General features: G+C 43.6%; 2 protein-coding genes across 2 annotated transcripts; both read left to right on the forward strand.

Annotated features, from left to right (window-relative positions):
• Window positions 1-2,765: 2,765 nt before the first annotated feature.
• LOC121555726 (parathyroid hormone) lies at window positions 2,766-3,201 on the forward strand. Its single transcript, XM_041869557.2, has 2 exons — window positions 2,766-2,845; window positions 3,000-3,201. Exons 1-2 carry the CDS (start codon window positions 2,766-2,768, stop codon window positions 3,199-3,201), a joined length of 282 nt encoding a protein of 93 aa, XP_041725491.2.
• A 6,404-nt stretch (window positions 3,202-9,605) lies between these two features.
• On the forward strand, window positions 9,606-25,011 carry LOC121555736 (BTB/POZ domain-containing protein 10). The gene is given in 10 exon segments (XM_045214090.1): window positions 9,606-9,764; window positions 12,880-13,027; window positions 14,620-14,816; window positions 14,975-15,287; window positions 15,465-15,567; window positions 16,254-16,374; window positions 16,561-16,758; window positions 22,004-22,114; window positions 24,106-24,362; window positions 24,365-25,011. Coding segments are annotated over 9 exon segments (1,476 nt in total). The 5' UTR covers window positions 9,606-9,764; window positions 12,880-12,926; the 3' UTR covers window positions 24,440-25,011.
• Window positions 25,012-25,270: the final 259 nt, after the last annotated feature.

Genomic DNA, 25,270 nt, shown 5'->3' on the forward strand with positions numbered 1-25,270 from the left:
CACTGCCCTACAGACCGCTGAGGCTCTGTTTACCCATGTCTTCCGGCATTACGGGGTACCCGAGGATATAGTGTCTGACCGAGGCCCCCAGTTCACCTCCAGAGTGTGGAGAGCGTTTATGGAACGGTTGGGGGTTTCGGTAAGCCTTACCTCGGGTTACCACCCGGAGAGTAATGGGCAGGTTGAACGTGTTAACCAGGAGGTGGGTAGGTTTCTGAGGTCTTATTGCCAGGGCCGGCCGGAGGAGTGGGCGAGATACGTTCCGTGGGCCGAAATGGCACAGAACTCTCTCCGCCACTCCTCCACCCAACTAACCCCTTTCCAGTGTGTGTTAGGGTACCAGCCGGTTCTGGCACCTTGGCACGAGAGCCAGATCGAGGCCCCTGCGGTGGATGAATGGGTACGGCGCTCGGAGGAAACATGGAACGCTGCCCAGGTACATCTGCAGCGGACCATCCGTCGGCAGAAAACGAGCGCCGATCTCCACCGCAGTGAGGGGCCTGTGTACGCACCTGGAGATCGAGTCTGGCTCTCGACCAGAAACCTGCCCCTCCGCCTGCCCTGCCGGAAGCTGGGTCGGCGGTTTGTGGGGCCATTCAAAGTCCTGAGGAGGTTGAACGAGGTGTGTTACAGGTTAGAACTGCCTATTGACTATAGGAATATTAACCCCTGCGTTCCATGTGTCTCTCCTCAGGCCGGTGGTAGCTGGTCCACTCCAGGAGTATGAGATAGAGGAGACTCCTCCGCCCCCGTTGGACATCGAGGGGCTCCGGCGTTACACCGTGAGGTCCATCCTTGATTCGAGACGCCGGATGGGGGGTCTTCAATATCTCGTGGAGTGGGAGGGGTACGGTCCGGAGGAGCGGTGCTGGGTGCCAAGGGGGGACATATTGGACCAGTCCCTGCTGACCGAGTTCCATCGGGGGTCATCCTGCGCGCCCTGCTCCGCGTCGTCCGGGTCGTCCCCCGAGCCCCGGGTCGGCGCACGGCTGGAGCCGCGCGTCAAGGGGGGTACTGTCACGGTTTCGGCCGAGGCTGCTCCTTCTCCTTGTTCGGGCAGGCTTCGGCGGTCGTCGTCTCCGGAGTACTAGCTGCCACCGTTCTATGTTTCATGTTCGTTTGGTTTTGTCTCTTTGTAACACCTGTCCCTTGTTTGTGTTTGATTGTGTTCCCTATTTAGTTTCGTGTGTTTGGGTCAGGTGTTATGCGTGATTGTTTATTGTCAGCCTGCCTCCGAGGAGTTTGTATCTCTCGTTGTTGTATTTTTCGAGAGTTCAGACTGCGTGCGCTTTTCTTGTTTTTTCCGCACTGTGTTTGTGCGTAATTGTTCGCGCCGCCCGGTTGGGTTGGCGACTCATTGTTCCTGTGTTGGACCTTACTAAAGTCTGTTGAAGTCATCCTTGTTCCTGCGCTTGATTCCTTTCACTCATCCACACACAGCACTCTGACAGGCTTGCCATAACAAAGGGGTTGAATACTTATTGACTCAAGACATTTCAGATTTCAGATGTTTTTCAAAGTTTGAAAAAAATAATTCCACTTTGACATTATGGGGTATTGTGTGTAGGCCAGTGACCAAATATACAGGCTGAAACACAATAAAATGTAGAAAAAGTCAAGGTGTATGAATGTTTTCTGAACGCACTGTATAATAGCTTGCTGCAAGATAGATTAACCTGATGCTGTGAATACCATGAGTAAATGCAAGTGGATGCTTTGCTCTTTCACCCTCACAGTGCTACCTTTACAGGAAGTGTGTAGAGAGTGACGGAACTCTCTTGACTGGTCCAACGTCTAAGTCTGAAGTCAGAGTGCAATTTAGACGTCACTGCCTGGGCACATCTCTCTAAGCACATTTAGCTTTCTAATGTGTTGAAATACCAACGACTGTCTCCAAGGAAATGTTCTCCTTGCCAAAGCTACCAATAAATAGTCTGTGGATGGGTTCCATTGAGCCTTTGCTTTTGTAGTGGTCCAACAGCACTTTTTCACTTCATATACCCTTTACATGCTTGCAAGACATGAACAATAAATAAACAGCCTTGTTTCTATATTTAGATGACAGCCAGAGACAGTAACTCTGGGTAATTTGAGGATAGCAAAGCTCTGTTACGTACAACAAACAAATACAGACATCAATATCAAAAACTTTCATCACATCCCAAGTTTCTGCAGTTTATTAGATGGATAGATATAGATGTAATTGAAGTAGGCCCTCTTGTTCAGTGTCATGTCATGGACGACCATGGAATAGGTTCAAAAGCAGTGTGACCAGCAGGGCTCTTGGCAGAGGTGCTGAAAGCTGAATTAGTGGTGAGTGTTGGTCGAGGTGTCGTCATGCAGATGCCTGCACTGAAGGGGTGACATCAACATCAATAATGAAAGTGGCTCATCAATGACCAGGGGAGGGCTACTGTATAAAAAGGAGGGAGAGTTACTCTAAGCACTTATAATAGACTGATCAACCAGCTAGACTGGCCCCTCCAAAGCATTACAGAAAAACATATCTAAACTTTGTGGAATAAACTCAGGCAGAAACTGGTAAGTAAAGGTTTACAATAAATGTTGTAATCTGATATTGATAATCTAAGATACATTTAATAACTGTTTTAACGTTATGTTAAATGTGAAGCATTGTCTTACTACAGAGTTAAAGATATAGACATGTTACTGACCTTTATTGAAAACAGATTATTAGTAATAATGAGTTAAATTAGTTCATACAAGATTGCTGAGACAAGTTCTTAATTTTTCAGGCAATCAATATGCTTTCCATCAGATCTTTGGACAAAATTGTTTTGATAATTGTCCTCTGCAATTTACACACAGAGGCGAGACCAATGAGGTAGGTTGACCAACTTAACTGTCAAAATGTAATTTTGTGTATTGCATTTCATACCATGGTTTATTTCTCAATGGCATTTCATTGCTTTGTTGTATCCTGTATTCTAAGTCGCCTCGATCTAAGTGGGATGCAATGGTTATTCTCTGGCCAACAGAAAGAGGTCCATCAGTGAGGTCCAGCTCATGCACAACGTGGGAGTACACAAGCAGGTCGGGGAGAGACAAGACTGGCTTCAGCTGAAGTTAAAGGATATAATTGCAGCCTCACACGCCAAAGCACAACAGCATGGACAATCAGGGAAGATCCGGAGTCTGCTTCCTGATGATCTCACAGGACTGGGCCTGTATACAAGTTAAGCCTCAGTCCTCAGGGTTTGTCTTCTCTTCAGTCTTACACAAGTGATACCTCATAAAAAAAAGAGTTGAACTCTCACAATGAAACTTTAAGTTTTCACTGTAAATGTCATTTTAGTTTTAGACATTTTTTAAATTATTAGTTTAATTACGTATTTATTAATGTATTTACTATTTATATATTTATTTATATTTTATATTTATTTCCTGGTTTTACTGCATTTGAATTAACAACACATTTTATTTATGACCACTACCTGGACTAATGCACACAGAACAGTATATCTTTTTTGTATTGCTTTACCACGTTGTATGTGTCAAATCACCGTTATCAGTGTCAAAAAAGGTTTGTTATTGTCTTTGATATGTCCATCTCTTTATTTCAGTGTAAAGCACAGTTTACTTTAAATAATGTTCACAATGAGGACCAACTTGGTTACTGTTTGTACCTTTTAAATCATAATGATATCACTGTTTACTACTCTCACAGATGCTTTGTAATTTCAAAATAATAATTCATGAAAAGCACAAAATGTAAAAATAAAAAATAAAATAAATAAATAAAATAGATTTCAATGTGAACATGTGAGATTATGTTTATATGCATTAATAAATAGACTATTTGCAAAACATTGTGCAGGTCTACATTTTATGGGATGGAAGCAGAGTTACGGGGGGCTCAGGGACCCCCTGAATGTGACATGAGTCCCCCTAAATGCAACAAAGTCTAACTTTGGAGGGGATATCTAAATAATGCTAATTTAAGCATTCTCCTATTTCTTTTATGCAATTTGTACTTCTACAGTGGTATATAGTAAAATAAAAGCGTATTCCAAATTAAATGAACACCCCCACCTCTGTGTCATGGTTGTAACACATTTCTTCAATTTATCTGCGCTTGTCATCCTGGGACAGTCCCGTGTCTCAGCCCCTTTTCAGGTGTCCCAACTTTTCTTTTTACAAAAAAAATTGTTTTGTCAGCAAGACGCATCAATTAATCAAGGCTACAAGAGTGTAGACCCAATGACATTTGCAGAATGTGTTCATGACACATTAAAAGGTAATAAAAAATAAATATGTTAAATGATGTCTTTAATATTAAGCCCATAAAAAAGATGTGTGCACTTGAAGTGTGTGCACACATTGGAGGACTGAATGTTACGGTATAATTTGCACTCTGGGTGGAAGTAAGACAAGGAAGCTATTTAGCAGAGGAGGAAGATAAAGGAGTTGACACACTGGTGGAAGATGAAGAGTCTCTCCCTTCTCATGTAAAGTTAGGCTTTGTGAGATAGCCTATAAGAGCTTATGTGCACAAACCCCTTCAGTGGCATGAATGCTAAAGATTTGGTCATGTGTCAAGTGTATGCAGAACGGAAGAGTATCGTATGCTGAGGTTATATGCTCAAATCCAATAAAATGTGTGTAGACTAACAGTGAGATGCTTACTTAATAATAGAAAGATAATAACACAAGGAATAAATACACAACGAGTAACGATAACCCCAACCGATTGCAAACATTTCTATAAACCTGTTTTTGCTTTGTAGTTATGGGGTATTGTGTGTAGATTGATGAGAGGAAAAACTATTTAATCCATTTTAGAATAAGGCTGTAACGTAACAAAATGTGGAAAAAGTCAAGGGGTCTGAATACTTTCTGAATGCACTGTATGGGTAGCTCTTGACCCGCTCCACTACAGCCCTGTGGATGGGGGCGTGCTTGGAAATGGGGGCGTGCTTGGCCCTCCATTTCCTGTAGTCCACGATCAGCTCCTTTGTCTTGCTGACGCTGAGGGAGAGGTTGTTGTTCTGGCACCACACTGCCAGGTTACCGACCTCCCTGTAGGCTGTCTCATCGTAGTTGGTGATCAGGCCTACCACCGTTGTGTCATCAACAAACGTAATGATGGTGTTGGAGTCGTGCGCAGCCACGCAGTTGTGGGTGAGCAGCAAGTACAGGAGGGGACTAAGCACGCACCCCTGAGGGGTCCCTGTGTTGAAGGTCAACGTGGCGGATGTGTTGTTGCCTACCCTCACCACCTGAGGGTGGCCCATCAAGAAGTCCAGGATCCAGTTGCAGTGGGAGGTATTCAGTCCCAGGGTCCTGAGCTTAGTGATGAGCTTGGAGGGCACAATGGTGTTGAACGCTGCTGCAATCGTGGTAGCGAACATGAGCTCAAATTCCTGGATTACCCTGTTAGGGTAAAGGAGACAGAGGTGGCAAGAATAAGGGCTGTCCAGCGTGTCTCCTGGAGGCGGTGAGAAGAGTTGAAGGAGCGAGTGACGTTGAAGAGGTAATGGTAGTAGAGTCTGGCTAACACCTGACTCAAAGTCCTCTTGACTTCAAACAACAGCCTCCTGTCCAGACCAGTGTGTCACAGCTCTCCCTCGCTGTGAGTCACGTGAGTCGCATCAGTCAGGCTAAAGTCATCCTCATACATAGGGTCGGTTTGCTCCTAGCAGAACTCAGATAGGCGAAGGGAAAACCTTGGCTTGAAAAACCAGAAAAAAGTTTGGCCCTCTTGAGACAACTACACTTCTTCAAAATAGTCTGAATTAATCTAAGATAACACAAGAAATCTGTAATTAGTTTTGAAGATTTTGCCTATGATGTTTGGTGCAGTATTTCTCAAGTGAAAAAATGTGCATGAAATCTAGTCGTCTGTCGTTGAATGAGAAAAAACACTTAATTGAAGAATCCCTACTATTGACCAATCACTGACGAATTGGCGTAAACTTTGGCTACAGAACTTCGACAAGCCTCTAGAAAAAAAATGTGTGTGCTCTGTGACGGTCTCCCTATGTCCTCCGTCACCTGATCTAAAACCAGGCCGTATTCTAAATAACCAGTCATTGCAAATGGTTAATGATTTATAAGAAGCATATTTATTTATATGTGTGCTGGTATTAATACATATATGTTTATGAACTGAACATGTTGTATTGAATTTATTTCATTATGAATATTAATTGATCATTGTGTCAGGTCTTCCTTCCATTGGCTGAAGCATTGTGGGTATTGGTATTTAAACCTAGTCATTTCTGCATTTGAGAGACAGACAGGGAACAGACAGGGTAAGATTGGCATGCTGCCTGGTACAGGAATGATTGAAGCCTGGCTTTTCTTTCGAGTTTATTAGGCCTACTTTTTGTTCATCGTCCTGTTTATTTGTTTTTGTAAATACTTGTACAGTTGCCGGCTATATTAATTATTCACCTGCTAATAAAAAGCCACACTTTGGCAGAACCACATCTTCCTCTTATGCCTCCCCACTGTTCCAATCCAACAGCATGGTCAACCTCACAAAGGGTGTCAGAAGTTCCGGCAAACCCCGCCACAGTGAGGAGTGCAGGCACGCTATAAGATGGAGGAAGATGACGTGACGCTTGAGTTGGTGAACACTGCTTAACACTGGTTCTGGTGTCTAAACACGGAGGGTTACCTGTTTTGAAGGGGCTGCAGAGGTCATCAGGGCATCTATCCATGAATTCCCACAGGCCTGGCAGCACTGGGCGGACGCGTACATGGCCGACTCACCGCTGGAGCAGCTCTTCAAGGTGCAACGGTTTCTACTGGAGGTGATGGGGCAAGGAATGTCTCCGGGGAAGGAGCTGTGCGACTGTGATATCCGCACACCTAAGAGAAGCTGTGCATGTGACTGTGGCCATGGCTGGGAAGTTGGCCCTGGTGGCAAGGACTGGTGGCAAGGACTGGTGTTATCACTACGACAAGCACGGGCACGTACTGGCTACCTGCGTGTTCCACCAGCCATGGAGGTCTGAGGCGTCGGCTGATTCGCCGCCTGCTGTAGAGGCCCCACAGTCAAGCCCTGTTATCGACGAGGAGCTGCCCTCTCGGTTGTCTCCTGTACCTGTCCCTGATCTTCTTCTCCCTGCTGGGGGTGAGTCCAAGCTGCAAGCTGGGGTGCCCGAGACTCCAGTGGAGATGCAGGTTTCTGATGCTGTTGATGAGCTGTTGGCTAGCCAGATGCCCATGGCCAATACTGCTGGGCTGATGGATGGATGGCGGTGGGGACGAGTCTCTGCCGGTTGCTGGTAAGAGTGAAGTAAGAGTGAAGTGCCTCTCACACGCTATCTCCTGAGACTGATAATACTGAGCTGTGCCCTAGGCCTGAAGCTGGGTAGGGGTCTGATCCTGCCTTTGGTTCTTCTGGGGTACTGATTCACCTGACTCACCTTCTCTACAAAAGGTGACTGTGCCAAGAAGGGTGGACACGCCCTCAACAACCAAGCAGGTCAGTGAAGGTCTGATTTCTGACCCGGGACTAAAGCTCAAAATGAACAATTACATTTTTTTTACATTTAAGTCATTTAGCAGACGCTCTTATCCAGAGTGACTTACAAATTGATGCATTCAACTTAGGATAGCCAGTAGGACAACCACCCCCATTTTTTTGAATTGGGGGGGGGTATGACAAGTGCCTGGATTAGGACCTGTGCCGCTTTCTGTGTAAGGTAGGGTCGTACCCTGCAAATGTTGTAGAGCATGAACCTGCAGGATCGGGTCACCGCTTTGATGTTAGCAGAGAACGATCATACAGAGTGCAAGTTCTCATTGTTTCAGATGATGTTGCTCATTCTTGAGTTCTACCTGTGTAGGCCTACTGCAATGCAATGTCAGTACTCTGGTCAGGTAAAATGCCTCCAAGCTCCTAGTATGGTTCCTGTACCTGAGAACATTCAGCCTTGTTATACTGATGCAAAACCCCTGTGTTTGTGTTTAAATGCTTTCGACAGCCTTAATTTCAAGGGAGGTGGTAAACCTATAACTGTTTAATGCTTTTTCTCTGCACTTCGTGCGTCAAGGAGAAGGGGGAGGAAATGTGACGATTGGCATAATGTTATATGTCACATAATCTATAGTGTTGCCTGAATATGTATGTCCAGATATTGATTAACACCTGTTTATTAGGAGAAGCACATGTATTGACTGTTAGTGATGTGGGGATATTTAGCTTGTGAATATATTACCTGAATGTGTTTGTATGCCATTGGCATACCTTTATTGAAGTTGGTTGTCAATTAGGTAATTGTTAGGGTTTGTGATGCGTTCTGGGTAATGGGTGTTGCTACAAGAAGCAGGTCTTTGCTTTGTTTAGGAGTCAAGACAGCCCGGTAACAGGTAGGCATCTTGCCGGGTTTATAGGATGATTGAAGCCTGGATTTTCGTTGGTTAGAGCACTCTTTCATTATTAGGTCTACCCTTGGTTCTTTGTCCAGTTTGCATCCGACAGTGCTGCCGACTGATCTGCAAAGAACCTTGCATCATAAATAACTACTCATTATTATTTGTAGATCAGTGAGTCACAATTTACCCCTGACACATCACCGTTTTTCATCCTCTCGAACACGGCCAATGTTTCTTGGCAACTGAGGGATCATGATATATATTGCATGTAGAAAAGGTGGACTTTGTATCATTTATTGCAATGGTCATGAACTGCTCACCACAAACGGAGAAGAAATCTGAGAGAATTGGCATCATTGTGAGTGCAGCTGAATGCTTTTTGCAGAGTTCTGCAGGGAATCATGTCGAAGAATGTTCCACCATCACAGGCCCCAGAGCCTGTAGGGATTTGAATTGGATTGTGACTGAAGGAGTATTTATTTTGTGTTTGATATTATGTCTGTTTTTTTCTGCAATGTTAAAAAATATATATATATCTATGGTTCTCTACCCCGTACAGTAGGTGGCGGCAATACACCTTATAGGATGTAGTCCACCATAAACCTCAGAAGCAGTGTGTAGGAGGGAGATTCCTAGATGTGAGAAGTCTGCAGGAGGACATGAGACAAAGGAATGTGTAGTATCATTGGGAAAAGTTGTGTAAACTGTAGGGGTACCCATGGTGCTGGAGATCAGAGGTGTTCGGTCAGAGAAATGCAGGTTGAGGTTGCCAGGATCAGAGCAGTGCAGAAGGTGTCATATGCTGAGGCAGTGAAGCGAGTAGTAGAGGAAGATGGGTCCAGGGTGAGGGATCCTAAGAGGATCCCTGTGAGTAGGATAAGGCAAATCGAGTGATAGGAATAACATGTTTCAGTAAGGGTTTTTTTTGGCTTTCAAGGCCATGGTTGTCAATTGTACTGCAGGGATGGAATGTAAATCACAGAGAAGTACTTGGGTGTACAAGAATTTACTGCCGACGCGTTCCAAGATGTTTTGAACTATAGTGTCCCGTCCTCCCAGACTGCTGGCCTGGAGTAGGATCAGATGCGGGCCAAAGTAGTGTAATAGTGGTGAGGCTTTAATGGGTGCAGGGTTAGTTGGTAGGGCAATATTATTTATTTTTCACAAAGTGTAATGAATTCATACTACAGAATAGTAGGCTGATACACAGCCAATACAGTAGGTGGCGGCATGCACCTATGACGTTTGTTTGCCAAATCTCGCGAGAGCGTCTGAGTAGCAGGGACAACATCACTTTTGCCTTTTAGGGGAAAATGTCAAACCAGGACGCATTGGATTGATCCTTTGAATTCCATGTATATGATGTTTTGTATAGGCTATATGATATTAATGCGAGAATACTTGACATTTAAAAGGTAAGAGTTATTTTGGTGTATGTAAGTGTTCAAATGTCTGCGCTTGCTAGCTAACGTTAGACAGCTAGCTAGCTAGTTTACTGGTAGTTCCTCTGCATACATAGCGTGTTGTAGCTAACGTAACTAGTGATTGATTATTGATCAATACCCCGAACTAATGCAGCTAGCTAGCTAACTTGAAATTAAACTAGCTAGGTTTTGTCCAGTTAACGTTTGTTAGCTAGCCAACTGTTAGCACATCATGACATGTTTGCTCAGGTTAGCCACTGCAGCTATGTGAAGCTAGCCACAGTAATGATTAGCCACGATAGTGGAATTTGCTGAATGCCTTCAAAATAAAAGTTCCCCATTTGAAAGTGATGCAAACGGATACAAATAGTGGAAACATGACATATGTGGACTAGATAGATAATGCTAAACAAGGTCGAAATGTTGTATAAATTAAACAAAATACAATTATTAGTTGATTTGATCAAAGAAATAAAATGGTTGAAATCGCACTGTGGGTGTGTTAGACTTCAGATTTGCATTGGGGGCATACTAACATGCACTGTACAGCCTTACCTCATTTCGTGGACCCAAGATCCATAGGTAAGGCTGTACATTGCAATATGAATGTCATATACACAATAGGCTAGTGAGGTGATTTCCCACAGTTAAAGTTCACTAATGTGAGGTACGATGCTAATATTTGTGTAAACTCTTAAGAATTGTAATCTGTGAGTGTCACTGAGTAGACTGATACCACATTTCATGGATCCAAGATCCATAGGTATCAGCCTACTCGTTGACACCCACAGATTACAATTCTGTCAAGTGTTCCACAGGGATGCTGGCCCATGTTGGCTCCAATGCTTCCCACGGTTGTGTCAAGTTGGCTGGAAGTCCCTTTGGGTGGTGCACCATTCTTGATACACACGGGAAACTGTTGAGTGTGAAAAACCCAGCATCGTTGCAGTTCTTGACACACTCAAACCGTCGCGCCTGACACCTACTACCATACCCCGTTCAAAGGCACTTAAATATTTTGTCTTGCCCATTCACCCTCTGAATGGCACACATACACAATCCATGTCTCAAGGCTTAAATAGCCTTATTTAACCTGTGTCCTCCCCTTCATCTACACTGATTGAAGTGGATTTAACAAGTGACATCAATAAGGGATCATAGCTTTCACCTGGATTCACCTGGTCAGTCTATGTCATGGAAAGAGCCGGTGTTCCTAATGTTTTGTACACTCAGTACCTATAGAATATCTACATACACCCCCTTGAACTTTTTTCACATTTTGTTGCATTACAAAGTGGGATTTAAATATTTAATTGTAATTTTTTGTAATTGATCTACACAAAATATTCTACACATTTTTACAAATTTATTAAATGTTTATAACTAAAATATAGTCGTTGCATAAGTATTCACCACCTTTGTTTAGGCAAAACTAAATTAGTTCAGAAGTAACATTTGGCTTAACAAATCACACAATAAGTTATATGGACTCACTCAGTGTGAAATAATAGGGGTTGACATGATAAGGAAGGGCAGTGATGGGTAACAATAACAAATCAGACATTGGATATATCTTTAAGCATGGTCAAGTTAATAATTATGCTATGGATGATATACTAAACCATCCAGACACATCATAGACTAAGTTGTCGTTCTGAACTGAGCTGCATGACAGGAAGGAAACTGCTTAGGGATGTCACCATGAGGCCATTAGTGATTTTAAAACAGGCACAGAGTTCAATGGCTGTGATCGGAGAAAACTGAGGATGGATCAACAACATTGTAGTGACTCTACAATAATGACCTAAATGGCAGCGTAAAAAGAATTAAATATACAGAATAAAAATATTCCAAAACATGTATGTATCAAGGCACTAAAGTAATACTGCAAAAAAACTGCATCATGGTATGGGTATGCTTGCCATTGGCAAAGACTGGGGAGTTTTTCAAGATGAAAATAAATGGGATGGAGGTAAGCACAGGCAAAATCCTAGAGGAAAACCTGCTTGTCTGCTTTACACTGGGAGGGGAATTCACCTTTCAGCAGGACAATAAGCCAAATCTGCACTGGAGTTGCTTACCAAGAAGAAGTGAATGTTCCTGAATGGCCAAGTTACAGTTTTGACCTAAATCTGCTTGAAAATCTATGGCAAGACTTGAAAATTGCTGTCTTACCATGATCCCCCAACACCTTGACAGAGCATGAAGAATTTTGAAAAGAATAATGGGCAAATATTACACAATACAGGTGTGCAAAGCTCTTATGAGACGTACCCAAGAAGACTCATAGCTGTAATCACTGCCAAATGAGTTTCTAACATGTATTGACTCAGGGGGGTGAATACTTATCTAATGAAGGTATATTAGTGTTAACATTTTCATAAATTCAATATATATATTTTTTAGATTCTTCTTCCACTTTGACATTAGAGTATTTTGTGTAAATCGTTGACAAAAAAAGGACAAATCCATTTTAATCCCACTTTGTAACACAAAATGTGAAGAAATCCAAGGGGGGTGCAGACTTTATAACTATGCCCCAATTACAATTCTGAAGTCTAATACAGCCACAGTGCGATTTCAACTGAGTTTTACTTTATTTCGTCAAATGAACAAATGATTGTCTTTTGTTGAATTTATATAACAACATTCAACATTTCGAACTTGTTTAGCATTATCTAGTCCAAATATGGCTTGATTCCGTTCTTTGTATCCGTTTGCTATATATATATATATATATATATATATATTTTTTTACAAGCATTCCAAACCATCTCTGCAATTTACTAGCTAGCTACCTAGCTGGGACTGGTGACTAGTTAATTTACTGCTGGCTATGTTGTGATCACATTAGTTGGCTTGGGTGCCAGTGTCAACATTGTTAGCTAGCTAGTTAGCCACCATTAGCTAGCTCATATTATTCGGGATCATCATAACATTAGCTTGCGAGCAGTTGTCAAGAGTTGGAATGCGAAGGGGAATTGAGTTTTAGTTTCGTATTCACTGAATGTATAACTATCATTTATGTGAATAGTTACAGCTGGTTTTGCTCTCCTGAATCAACCCGGTGAATTAATATCTAACTCTACTCCCTTCGTCATGTTAGATTATGAATGGTGAAGAATCCGGGCTGGATGTCTCTGTGCACGGGTGATGGCAGCACGTCTACAGTCATATGATAGCAACTCCAGTGACACTGACAACTGGGAACGAAAAACAACCAACCGACCTCGCAAGCTCTGCAAGCACTCGAGGTGAGGCAATTACTTTGTGTTTGATACTGTGTAAGGTCAGAAAGAAGTGACTAACCAAGATAGTTGGCATTTCTGTAGAGGCATTTCACATACAGTATCATGTGTATAGAGCTATAGGTATTATAGGCTAGACAGATGTTTTTCAGCATAGTCACACACTGATGTGCATTTTTGTAAAAAATAAATAATATTATTTTATTACTTTAAAATATAAAAAAATCTCTGCATTGTTGGTTAAGGGCTTGTAAGTAAGCATTTCACGGTAAGGTCTACACCTATTGTATTCGGCGCATGTGACAAATACAATTTGATTTCATCATGTTGACATTGTCCATTGTGATTTCCATTGAAGGCCTGGTTACTCTTGAGCCCAACATCATAAAAAGCGACTGTTTTTTATCATGACTGTAAATTCAGTTGGGCTGGCATAACGCTCCCAGTAGTAATTATTTGAAAAGCCCACTGTCATGACAGCATGGCAGCGCTATGTACACTTCATAACTAAAAGTTGAAGTGAAGTGTTTGCTAATGGTCTATGCCCTTTACTGGCTGTTGTTTTGGCGAACAGAAAGTCTTTGGAATTTCTTGGGTCGTTGTAGTTGTTATTTAAGAGCCCCTAGAGAGACTAGCTACCTAACTTACATTTTACATTTACATTTTAGTCATTTAGCAGACGCTCTTATCCAGAGCGACTTACAGTTAGTGAATACATATATATATATATTTTTTTTTTCATACTGGTCCCCCGTGGGAATTGAACCCACAACCCTGGCGTTGCAAACGCCATGCTCTATCAACTGAGCTACATCCCTGCCGGCCATTCCCTCCCCTACCCTGGACAACGCTAGGCCAATTGTGCGCTGCCCATGAGTCTCCCGGTCGCGACCGGCTGCGACAGAGCCTGGATACGAACCAGGATCTCTAGTGGCACAGCTAGCACTGCGATGCAGTGCCTTAGACCACTGCGCCACTCAGGAGACAAGTGTTTGCTAAAGCAAATTCTTGCAAAAACAGTCCTTATTTTTCCTAACTTCTAAGAACTGGTGCAGAACATGACCATGCAAGTGTGTCTTTTGGCTTCTCTCCAAACAGGAACGTTGGCCTACTTTTTATACTTCCATGACTCACTGATGTAATGTGCCCTCATATTAAGGGAACGGACATTATCCTATACAGCACTGTGCTTTTAGTGTATCTCTGGGACAACATGTTCAATATTTCAATACTAAATGGGACACTATTACTCATGGTTGTAGGCCTATATAGGGAAGCAATAATTTGTGATAAAAGGCCCTGTTCCATTTTGATACTGCTTTTAATGCCTTTTCCCTTTGAAATATGTACCATTAGACACGTGGTCCACCTACACTAAAAGGGCTTCTGCTTTTGTGTGTGTACATTTGTCTCCTTCCATTCTGTTCAGTTAGATGGGCTGCTTCTATGCTGTCTGTCTTTCTAAATATCGACTTATCTTATCATGCTGCAATCTGTAATAATACATTAGGGGAAGAAGGACAACAGAGGGAGAGTGTGTGTTGTCTGTGTAGAGTTTAACTGCAATTAGTATTTAGTGTGCTTTCTGCTCTGGCCAGCGCTCAGTCGCGTGCATCTCGACTGGAGGCAGACCTGGTGAAGATGAGCCTGCATGGTGCTAGCGGGGGCTGTGACCGCTCACGCGACCGCCGGCGCTCCATCGACCGCTCCCGGGACTCATCGCACGAGAGGGGAGAGGGCCAGCTCACCCCCTGCATCAGAAATGTCACCTCGCCCACCCGCCAGCACAACAGTGGTGAGTAGAACATACTGAGAACACTTTCACACAGTCTCCTAAAATAAGATTTATAAGGGAACATGTTGTATTCTAATGTTGACATGTAATAGGAGTAGTCTGTGAAAAAAGTCAGTCGTCATTATGCCAGTGAGTGATTTGTGCCTCTCCACCTCCAGACCGTGAGCGGGACGGTGGCTCCAGGCCCAGCAGCCCCCGTCCTCAGAGGATTTCCCCCAGCGGCTCCAGTAGCAGCGGGGTGGTCAGCAGCCGTAACAGCAGCCTGTCCAGCACTGAGGGCTGCTTTAAGAGCCTGGGGGTGGGAGAGATGGTGTTTGTCTATGAGAATAGCAAGGAGGGACTGGGCACGGGCCTGTGTACCCGCAGCATCCGGACCTCAGGCTCCGAGAGGGTCACTCTTATTGTAGATAACACACGCTTCGTGGTGGACCCTTCAATCTTCACAGCACAGCCAAACACCATGTTGGGCAGGTAGGGCTGACCTCATTGTTCTACTTTGTTATGATAATTTTTGTTTTACCAGTATGATTATATGAGGAGGAAGTCCCCTCCATGGGTTCTTTCCTTTAGCTTTTTTATTGTATGAATGCTGAACAACACTGAAATGTGACCCCTTGGAAATGTGACCTGTTTTGTGGTTTCTTGCAGAATGTTTGGATCTGGAAGAGAACACAATTTCACACGGCCCAATGAAAAAGGAGAGTATGAGGTCGCCGAGGGCATCAGCTCTACAGTGTTCCGAGCCATCCTGGTCAGTCAATAGCACTGTATTACCAAGTATAACATTCCCTTTTACTAGCTTGGTCAATTATTGACTGTTTTTACTTTTGTAAAAATAATTCCTTGATCAAGGGTAGCTGTTGCTAACCTTTGCTCTTCTGAGCCACAAGGGGAGGAGGAGCCTGCTACTCATAGTAATCCTGAATTGATGAACTTATTTGTTGATTGTCTGAAACTTTGTAGCTTAATTATAAAGACACCAAAAACATTTACTTAAGGCTATAGAGTCGACCTCGGACTGTTATTAAAGAGTAGAATAGAGTAGATGCCATGAGTTGTCCACAGAGGCTTTGAGTGTCCTGAGAACAAGTACAAGAATCAATACCACTGGTTGTAGGCTGCTGATGTGAAAATGCTGCTGATGTGAATACGGAAGATGAGATTGATTCAAATGTGGGCTGTTGTTGACAAACAGGGATCACTCTGGCCTCAGAGGCACAGCACTTGTTTTGAAAGATGCAACTTTTTATTTTTACATTTGCAACGCTATATTCATGCCCAGCTCAACTGGCAGTAAACTGGTATCTGCACTTAGGGGAGATGGCGTTGGCCATTTTGACCATTTTAGGAAGGGGGAGGGGGGCTGATGTCTGTGAGTGAGGCAGTCTCTGTAATGGCTGCCTTTGTGTTTTCTCTGTTCACTCTCTTAACTGGCAGGATTACTACAAATCTGGGATAATCCGTTGCCCCGATGGAATCTCCATCCCTGAGCTGAGGGAGGCATGTGACTATCTGTGCATCACCTTCGACTACAGCACCATCAAGTGCAGAGACCTCAGTGAGTATACCCCCTTTTTACCCTACTTGACCTGGTTGGCTCCGTGAACATAAATCATGAGCCCTGGGTTTTCATATCCCTTGCCTTATTAGTGGTTAATCAGGTTTCTATTCGACTGATGAAGATGTTCTGGGAAGTTAGTGTGTTGGTTTGCGTCTCTGAACTGCTGTCTCCTGACTGACCCAGGTGCCCTCATGCATGAGCTGTCTAACGACGGTGCACGGCGTCAGTTTGAGTTCTACCTGGAGGAGATGGTTGTACCTCTGATGGTGGCCAGCGCCCAGAGTGGGGAGAGAGAATGCCACATCGTAGTGCTCACTGATGATGACGTAGTGGACTGGGACGAAGAGTACCCACCACAGATGGGAGAAGAGTACTCACAGAGTGAGCGAATACACACACACTCTCCACCCACCCTATGACCTAGATATTTTGTGTGTATGTATTGATATCTAGGCGTGTGCTGTTTTTAAATGTACACTACCAGTCAAAAGTTTGGACACACCTACTCATTAAAGGGTTTTTCTTTATTTTTACTATTTTTTACATTGTAGAATAATAGTGAAGACATCAAAACTATGAAAAACACATATGGAATCATGTAGTAACCAAAAAAGTGTTAAACAAATCAAAATATTTAATATTTGAGATTCTTCAAATTAGCCACCCTTTGCCTTGATGAAAGCTTTGCACACTCTTGGCATTCTCTCAACCAGCTTCATGAAATAGTCACCTGGAATGCATTTAAATTAACAGGTGTGCCTTCTTAAAAGTTAATTTGTGGAATTTCTTTCCTTCTTAATGTGTTTGAGCCAATCAGTTGTGTTGTGACAAGGTAGGGGGGGTATACAGAAGATAGCCCTATTTGGTAAAAGACCAAGTCCATATTATGACAAGAACAGCTCAAATAAGCAAAGAGAAACGACAGTCCATCATTACTTTAGGACATGAAGGTCAGTCAATATGGAACATTTCAAGAACATTTTATTGAAATGCAGTCGCAAAAACCATCAAGCGCTATGATGAAACTGGCTCTCATGAGGACCGCCACAGGAATGGAAGACCCAGAGTTACCTCTGCTGCAGAGGATAAATTCATTAGAGTTACCAGCCTTAGAAATTGCAGCCCAAATAAATGCTTCACAGTATTCAAGTAACAGACACATCTCAACCTCAACTGTTCAGAGGAGACCGTGTGAATCATGCCTTCATTACATTTACAATTTAGTCTCTTATCCAGAGCAAATTTTTTTTCATGATCGAATTGCTGCAAAGAAACCACTACTAAAGGACACCAATAAGAAGAAGAGACTTGCTTGGGCCAAGAAACACGAGCAATGGACATTAGACCGGTGGAAATGTGTCCTTTTGGTTTGGTCTCCAAATTGGAGATTTTTTGTTCCAACCGCCGTGGCTTTGTGAGACGCGGTGTGGGTAAATGGATGATCTCCGCATGTGTATTTCCCACCGTAAAACATGGAGGAGTTATGGTGTGGGGGTGCTTTGCTGGTGACACTGTCTGTGATTTATTTAGAATTCATGGCACACTTAACCAGAATGGCTACCACAGCATTCTGCAGTGGTACGCCATCCCATCTGGTTTGGGCTTAGTGGGACTATCATTTGTTTTTCAACAGGACAATGACCCAACACACCTCCAGGCTGTGTAAGGGCTATTTGACCAATAATGAGAGTGATGGAGTGCTGCATCAGATGACCTGGCCTCCACAATCCCCCAACCTCAACCCAATTGAGATGGTTTGGGATGAGACGGACCGCAGAGTGAAGGAAAAGCAGCCAACAAGTGCTCAGCATATGTGAGAACACCTTCAAGACTGTTGGAAAAGCATTCCAGTTGAAGCCGGTTGAGGGAATGCCAAGAGTGTGCAAAGCTGTCATCAAGGCAAAGGGTGGCTATTTGAAGAATCTCAAATATTTTACGTTTTTTACATTTTAGTCATTTAGCAGACGCTCTTATCCAGAGTGAATACAGTGAGGGAAAAATTTATTTGATCCCCTGCTGATTTTGTACGTTTGCCCACTGACAAAGAAATGATCAGTCTATAATTTTTGTGGTAGGTTTATTTGAACAGTGAGAGACAGAATAACAACAACAAAAATCCAGAAAAACGCATGTCAAAAATGATTTGCATTTTAATGAGGGAAATAAGTACACTGCTCAAAAAAATAAAGGGAACACTTAAACAACACAATGTAACTCCAAGTCAATCACACTTCTGTGAAATCAAACTGTCCACTTAGGAAGCAACACTGATTGACAATCAATTTCACATGCTGTTGTGCAAATGGAATAGACAACAGGTGGAAATTATAGGCAATTAGCAAGACACCCCCAATAAAGAAGTGGTTCTGCAGGTGGTGACCACAGACCACTTCTCAGTTCCTATGCTTCCTGGCTGATGTTTTGGTCACTTTTGAATGCTGGCGGTGCTTTCACTCTAGTGGTAGCATGAGACGGAGTCTACAACCCACACTCAGGTAGTGCAGCTCATCCAGGATGGCACATCAATGCGAGCTGTGGCAAGAAGGTTTGCTGTGTCTGTCAGCGTAGTGTCCAGAGCATGGAGGCGCTACCAGGAGACAGGCCAGTACATCAGGAGACGTGGAGGAGGCCGTAGGAGGGCAACAACCCAGCAGCAGGACCGCTACCTCCGCCTTTGTGCAAGGAGGAGCAGGAGGAGCACTGCCAGAGCCCTGCAAAATGACCTCCAGCAGGCCACAAATGTGCATGTGTCTGCTCAAACAGTCAGAAACAGACTCCATGAGGGTGGTATGAGGGCCCGACGTCCACAGGTGGGGGTTGTGCTTACAGCCCAATACCGTGCAGGACGTTTGGCATTTGCCAGAGAACACCAAGATTGGCAAATTCGCCACTCGCGCCCTGTGCTCTTCACAGATGAAAGCAGGTTCACACTGAGCACATGTGACAGACGTGACAGAGTCTGGAGACGCCGTGGAGAGCGTTCTGCTGCCTGCAACATCCTCCAGCATGACCGGTTTGGCGGTGGGTCAGTCATGGTGTGGGGTGGCATTTCTTTGGGGGGCCGCACAGCCCTCCATGTGCTCGCCAGAGGTAGCCTGACTGCCATTAGGTACCGAGATGAGATCCTCAGACCCCTTGTGAGACCATATGCTGGTGCGGTTGGTCCTGGGTTCCTCCTAATGCAAGACAATGCTAGACCTCATGTGGCTGGAGTGTGTCAGCAGTTCCTGCAAGAGGAAGGCATTTATGCTATGGACTGGCCCGCCCGTTCCCCAGACCTGAATCCAATTGAGCACATCTGGGACATCATGTCTCGCTCCATCCACCAACGCCACGTTGCACCACAGACTGTCCAGGAGTTGGCGGATGCTTTAGTCCAGGTCTGGGAGGAGATCCCTCAGGAGACCATCCGCCATCAGGAGCATGCCCAGGCGTTGTAGGGAGGTCATACAGGCACGTGGAGGCCACACACACTACTGAGCCTCATTTGGACTTGTTTTAAGGACATTACATCAAAGTTGGATCAGCCTGTAGTGTGGTTTTCCACTTTAATTTTGAGGGTGACTCCAAATCCAGACCTCCATGGGTTGATACATTTGATTTCCATTGATAATTTTTGTGTGATTTTGTTGTCAGCACATTCAACTATGTAAAGAAAAAAGTATTTAATAAGATTAGTTCAATTATTCAGATCTAGGATGTGATGTTTAAGTGTTCCCTTTATTTTTCTGAGCAGTGTATTTGACCCCCTCTCAATCAGAAAGATTTCTGGCTCCCAGGTGTCTTTTATACAGGTAACGAGCTGAGATTAGGAGCACACTCTTAAAGGGAGTGCTCCTAATCTCAGTTTGTTACCTATATAAAAGACACCTGTCCACAGAAGCAATCAATCAATCAGATTCCAAACTCTCCACCATGGCCAAGACCAAAGAGCTCTCCAAGGATGTCAGGGACAAGATTGTAGACCTACACAAGGCTGGAATGGGCTACAAGACCATCGCCAAGCAGCTTGGTGAGAAGGTGACAACAGTTGGTGCGATTATTTGCAAATGGAAGAAACACAAAAGAACTGTCAATCTCCCTCGGCCTGGGGCTCCATGCAAGATCTCACCTCGTGGAGTTGCAATGATCATGAGAACGGTGAGGAATCAGTCCAGAACTACACGGGAGGATCTTGTCAATGATCTCAATGATCTCAAGGCATCTGGGACCATAGTCACCAAGAAAACAATTGGTAACACACTACGCTGTGAAGGACTGAAATCCTGCAGCGCCCGCAAGTCCCCCTGTTCAAGAAAGCACATATACAGGGCCGTCTGAAGTTTGCCAATGAACATCTGAATGATTCAGAGGAGAACTGGGTGAAAGTGTTGTGGTCAGATGGGACCAAAATCGAGCTCTTTGGCATCAACTCAACTCGCCGTGTTTGGGGGAGGAGGAATGCTGCCTATGACCCCAAGAACACCATCCCCACCGTCAAACATGGAGGTGGAAACATTATGCTTTGGGGGTGTTTTTCTGCTAAGGGGACAGGACAACTTCACCGCGTCAAAGGGACGATGGACGGGGCCATGTACTGTCAAATCTTGGGTGAGAACCTCCCTCAGCCAGGGCATTGAAAATGGGTCGTGGATGGCTATTCCAGCATGACAATGACCCAAAACACACGGCCAAGGCAACAAAGGAGTGGCTCAAGAAGAAGCACATTAAGGTCCTGGAGTGGCCTAGCCAGTCTCCAGACCTTAATTCCGTAGAAAATCTATGGAGGGAGCTGAATGTTTGAGTTGCCAAACGTCAGCCTCGAAACCTTAATGACTTGGAGAAGATCTGCAAAGAGGAGTGGGACAAAATCCCTCCTGAGATGTGTGCAAACCTGGTGGCCAACTACAAGAAACGTTTGACGTCTGTGATTGCCAACAAGGGTTTTGCCACCAAGTACTAAGTCATGTTTTGCAGAGGGGTCAAATACTTATTTCCCTAATTAAAATGCTAATCAATTTATTACATTTTTGACATGTGTTTTTATGGATTTTTTTGTTGTTATTCTGTCTCTCACTGTTCAAATAAACCTACCATTAAAATTATAGACTGATCATTTCTTTGTCAGTGGGCAAACATACAAAATCATCAGGGGATCAAATACTCACTTTCCCTCACTGTACATATATTATTTGTTTCATATATAAAATATATTTTGATTTGTTTAACACTTCTTTGTTTACTACATGATTCCATATGTGTTATTTCATAGTTTTGATGTCTTCGCTATTATTCTACAATGTAGAAAATAGTAAAAATAAAGAAAAACCCTTGAATGAGTAGGTGTGTCCAAACTTTTGACTGGTACTGTATGTAGTTCTGTCCTTGAGTTGTTCTTGTCCATTAATGTTCTGTATTATGTCATGTTTTTGTTTGGACCCCAGGAAGAGTAGTTGTGGCTTTCGCAACAGCTAATGGGGATCCTAATAAGATACCAAAAATGTGTTCTCGCTAATTAGTAATCCCTGCCGTGGATTTAGACTGTACATTTACCTAAAGTGACAAACTTAATTGACACTGCTTAAAAACCAGTTGTTGATAATGAGTTGCTTTGTGTTTCACAACATTTTATTTTCTCTCTCTGCAGTAATATACAGTACAAAACTATACCGGTTCTTCAAGTATATAGAAAATCGAGATGTTGCCAAATCAGTTTTAAAGGAGAGAGGACTGAAGAAAATAAGATTAGGCATTGAAGGTAAGATGATGGTTTTATCATGTACAGTGGGGAAAAAAGTATTTAGTCAGCCACCAATTGTGCAAGTTGCCTGTAATTTTCATCATAGTTACACATCAACTATGACAGACAAAATGAGAATTTTTTTTCCAGAAAATCACATTGTAGGATTTTTAATGAATTTATTTGCAAATTATGGTGGAAAATAAGTATTTGGTCAATAACGAAAGTTTCTCAATACTTTGTTATATACCCTTTGTTGGCAATGACACAGGTCAAACGTTTTCTGTAAGTCTTCACAAGGTTTTCACACACTGTTGTGGCGCAGTGGTCTAAGGCACTGCATCGCAGTGCTAACTGTGCCACTAGATCCTGGTTCGAATCCAGGCTCTGTCGCAGCCGGCCGCGACCGGGAGACTCATGGGCGGCGCACAATTGGCCCAGCGTTGTCCAGGGTAGGGGAGGGAATGGCCGGCAGGGATGTAGCTCAGTTGATAGAGCATGGCGTTTGCAACGCCAGGGTTGTGGGTTCAATTCCCACGGGGGGCCAGTATAAAAAAAATATGTATTCACTAACTGTAAGTCGCTCTGGATAAGAGCGTCTGCTAAATGACTTAAATGTAAATGTAAATGTATTTTGGCCCATTCCTCCATGCAGATCTCCTCTAGAGCAGTGATGTTTTGGGGCTGTCGCTAGGCAACACAGACTTTCAACTCCCTCCAAAGATTTTCTATGGGGTTGAGATCTGGAGACTGGCTAGGCCACTCCAGGACCTTGAAATGCTTCTTACGAAGCCACTCCTTCGTTGCCCGGGCGGTGTGTTTGGGATCATTGTCATGCTGAAAGACCCAGCCATGTTTCATCTTCAATGCCCTTGCTGATTGAAGGAGGTTTTCACTCAAAATCGCACGATACATGGCCCCATTCATTCTTTCCTTTACACGGATCAGTCGTCCTGGTCCCTTTGCAGAAAAACAGCCCCAAAGCATGATGTTTCTACCCCCATGCTTCACAGTAGGTATGGTGTTCTTTGGATGCAACTCAGCATTCTTTGTCCTCCAAACATGACGAGTCGAGTTTTTACCAAAAAGTTCTATTTTGGTTTCATCTGACCATATGACATTCTCCCAATCCTCTTCTGGATCATCCAAATGCACTCTAGCAAACTTCAGATGGGCCTGGACATGTACTGGCTTAAGCAGGGGGACACGTCTTGCACTGCAGGATTTGAGTCCCTGGCTGCGTAGTGTGTTACTGATGGTAGGCTTTGTTACTTTGGTCCCAGCTCTCTGCAGGTCATTCACTAGGTGTGGTTCTGGGATTTTTGCTCACCGTTCTTGTGATCATTTTGACCCCCACGGGGTGAGATCTTGCGTGGAGCCCCAGATCGAGGGAGATTATCAGTGGTCTTGTATGTCTTCCATTTCCTAATAATTGCTCCCACAGTTGATTTCTTCAAACCAAGCTGCTTACCTATTGCAGATTCAGTCTTCCCAGCCTGGTGCAGGTCTACAATTTTGTTTCTGGTGTCCTTTGACAGCTCTTTGGTCTTGGCCATAGTGGAGTTTGGAGTGTGACTGTTTGAGGTTGTGGACAGGTGTCTTTTATACTGATAAGTTCAAACAGGTGCCATTAATACAGGTAACGAGTGGAGGACAGAGGAGCCTCTTAAAGAATAAGTTACAGGTCTGTGAGAGCCAGAAATCTTGCTTGTTTGTAGGTGACCAAATACTTATTTTCCACCATAATTTGCAAATAAATTCATAAAAAATCCTACAATGTGATTTTCTGGATTTTTTTTCTTCTCAATTTGTCTGTCATAGTTGACGTGTACTTATGATGAAAATTACAGGCTTCTCTCATCTTTTTAAGTGGGAGAACTTGCACAATTGGTGGCTGACTAAATACTTTTTTTCCCCACTGTATTTGCTGGGGTTCAGAGCAAAACATTTATATTTCGATTCAGCATTGTGAACTCACTGGCTCTGTTGTCTGCACCATGTATTGGTAGGTTACCCCACGTATAAAGAGAAGGTGAAAAAGCGTCCTGGTGGCCGTCCTGAGGTCATCTACAACTACGTCCAGAGGCCCTTCATCCGCATGTCCTGGGAGAAGGAGGAGGGCAAGAGCCGCCATGTTGACTTCCAGTGTGTCAAAAGCAAGTCCATCACTAACCTGGCTGCAGCTGCTGCAGATATCCCCCAGGACCAGCTGGTCAACATGCACCCTGGCCCTCAGGTGGACGAGCTGGACATCCTCCCCAACCAGCCCCCAGTGGACCCCAATACAGCAACAACTACAACAACGATCCCGGCGACCCAGACGCCCCCTCGCCCGCAGTCTAAGGACTGCCCCCTCCCTGACACCTCCCTCCCCAGCGTACTGCAGCATGGAGCGAGAGGCGCATCATAACCATATTGCCTTGGCACCTCCTCCGCAGCCTTAGAGCCTCAAGGACCTGGTCGACTGTAAAAACTAGACTGGCAAAAGGGCATATTTCTCCTCTTTTATTTTTTTTTACTTGACCAAAGGAGTTTATTTTTCTGTTAATTGTTTGAAATAAATTTAGCAAACCCACTTTTGTAATTATTATTAATAATAATAGTATTATTATTTACAATGGTTATTGTACCTCATTTGATGAGTTTGGGCTGTGCACTGTGTGGTGTTACTGTGTTCTCCCCCTTTTATTTCACGTGCGGTTCTGGGCATACTTCCTGGATGGCAAGACTAGTGAATACTGTAACTGTTTGGGGAATGGGGCAAAGCCTCTGATTTCATCGCCACTCAGTGGAAAATACTGTTGAATTCCCTATCCTTTGAATCATGTAACGGTTGGGTTGGTTGACGTCATAGGATTGGTAATGGGATTCTGTGCTCCCTGGATATTCAGCATGACATAAAGACATTAAAATCACTACATTGTATGGTGTTTTTATTCCTATCATTATGCTTATTATCCATTAATAGCACTTGAGTTTAAAGTGGTGTTACTTTCACTTTCTTATCCCTCTACATAGAGCAGGGTTACCAAACTGGCGTCTGAGTCTAGATGATGATCACTGACGTAGTGTGTATAATAGGTTATTTTTAAACCATTTGTTTATCATTTCAGAGACTTGACTTCCTAACCTAGGGCTCTATTAAATCCGTATCGTGGCAGTTCATCTTTATAG

The sequence above is a fragment of the Coregonus clupeaformis genome, unplaced genomic scaffold (genome assembly GCF_020615455.1).
Source record: "Coregonus clupeaformis isolate EN_2021a unplaced genomic scaffold, ASM2061545v1 scaf0196, whole genome shotgun sequence".
NCBI lineage: Eukaryota > Metazoa > Chordata > Actinopteri > Salmoniformes > Salmonidae > Coregonus > Coregonus clupeaformis.

Bases quoted from the DNA above. Each gene is read 5' to 3' on its own strand.
- LOC121555726 (XM_041869557.2), top strand. From the start codon at position 2,766: ATGCTTTCCATCAGATCTTTGGACAAAATTGTTTTGATAATTGTCCTC. The intron at 2,846-2,999 runs GTAGGTTGACCA...TCTGGCCAACAG, and splicing joins ACAGAGGCGAGACCAATGAG to AAAGAGGTCCATCAGTGAGG.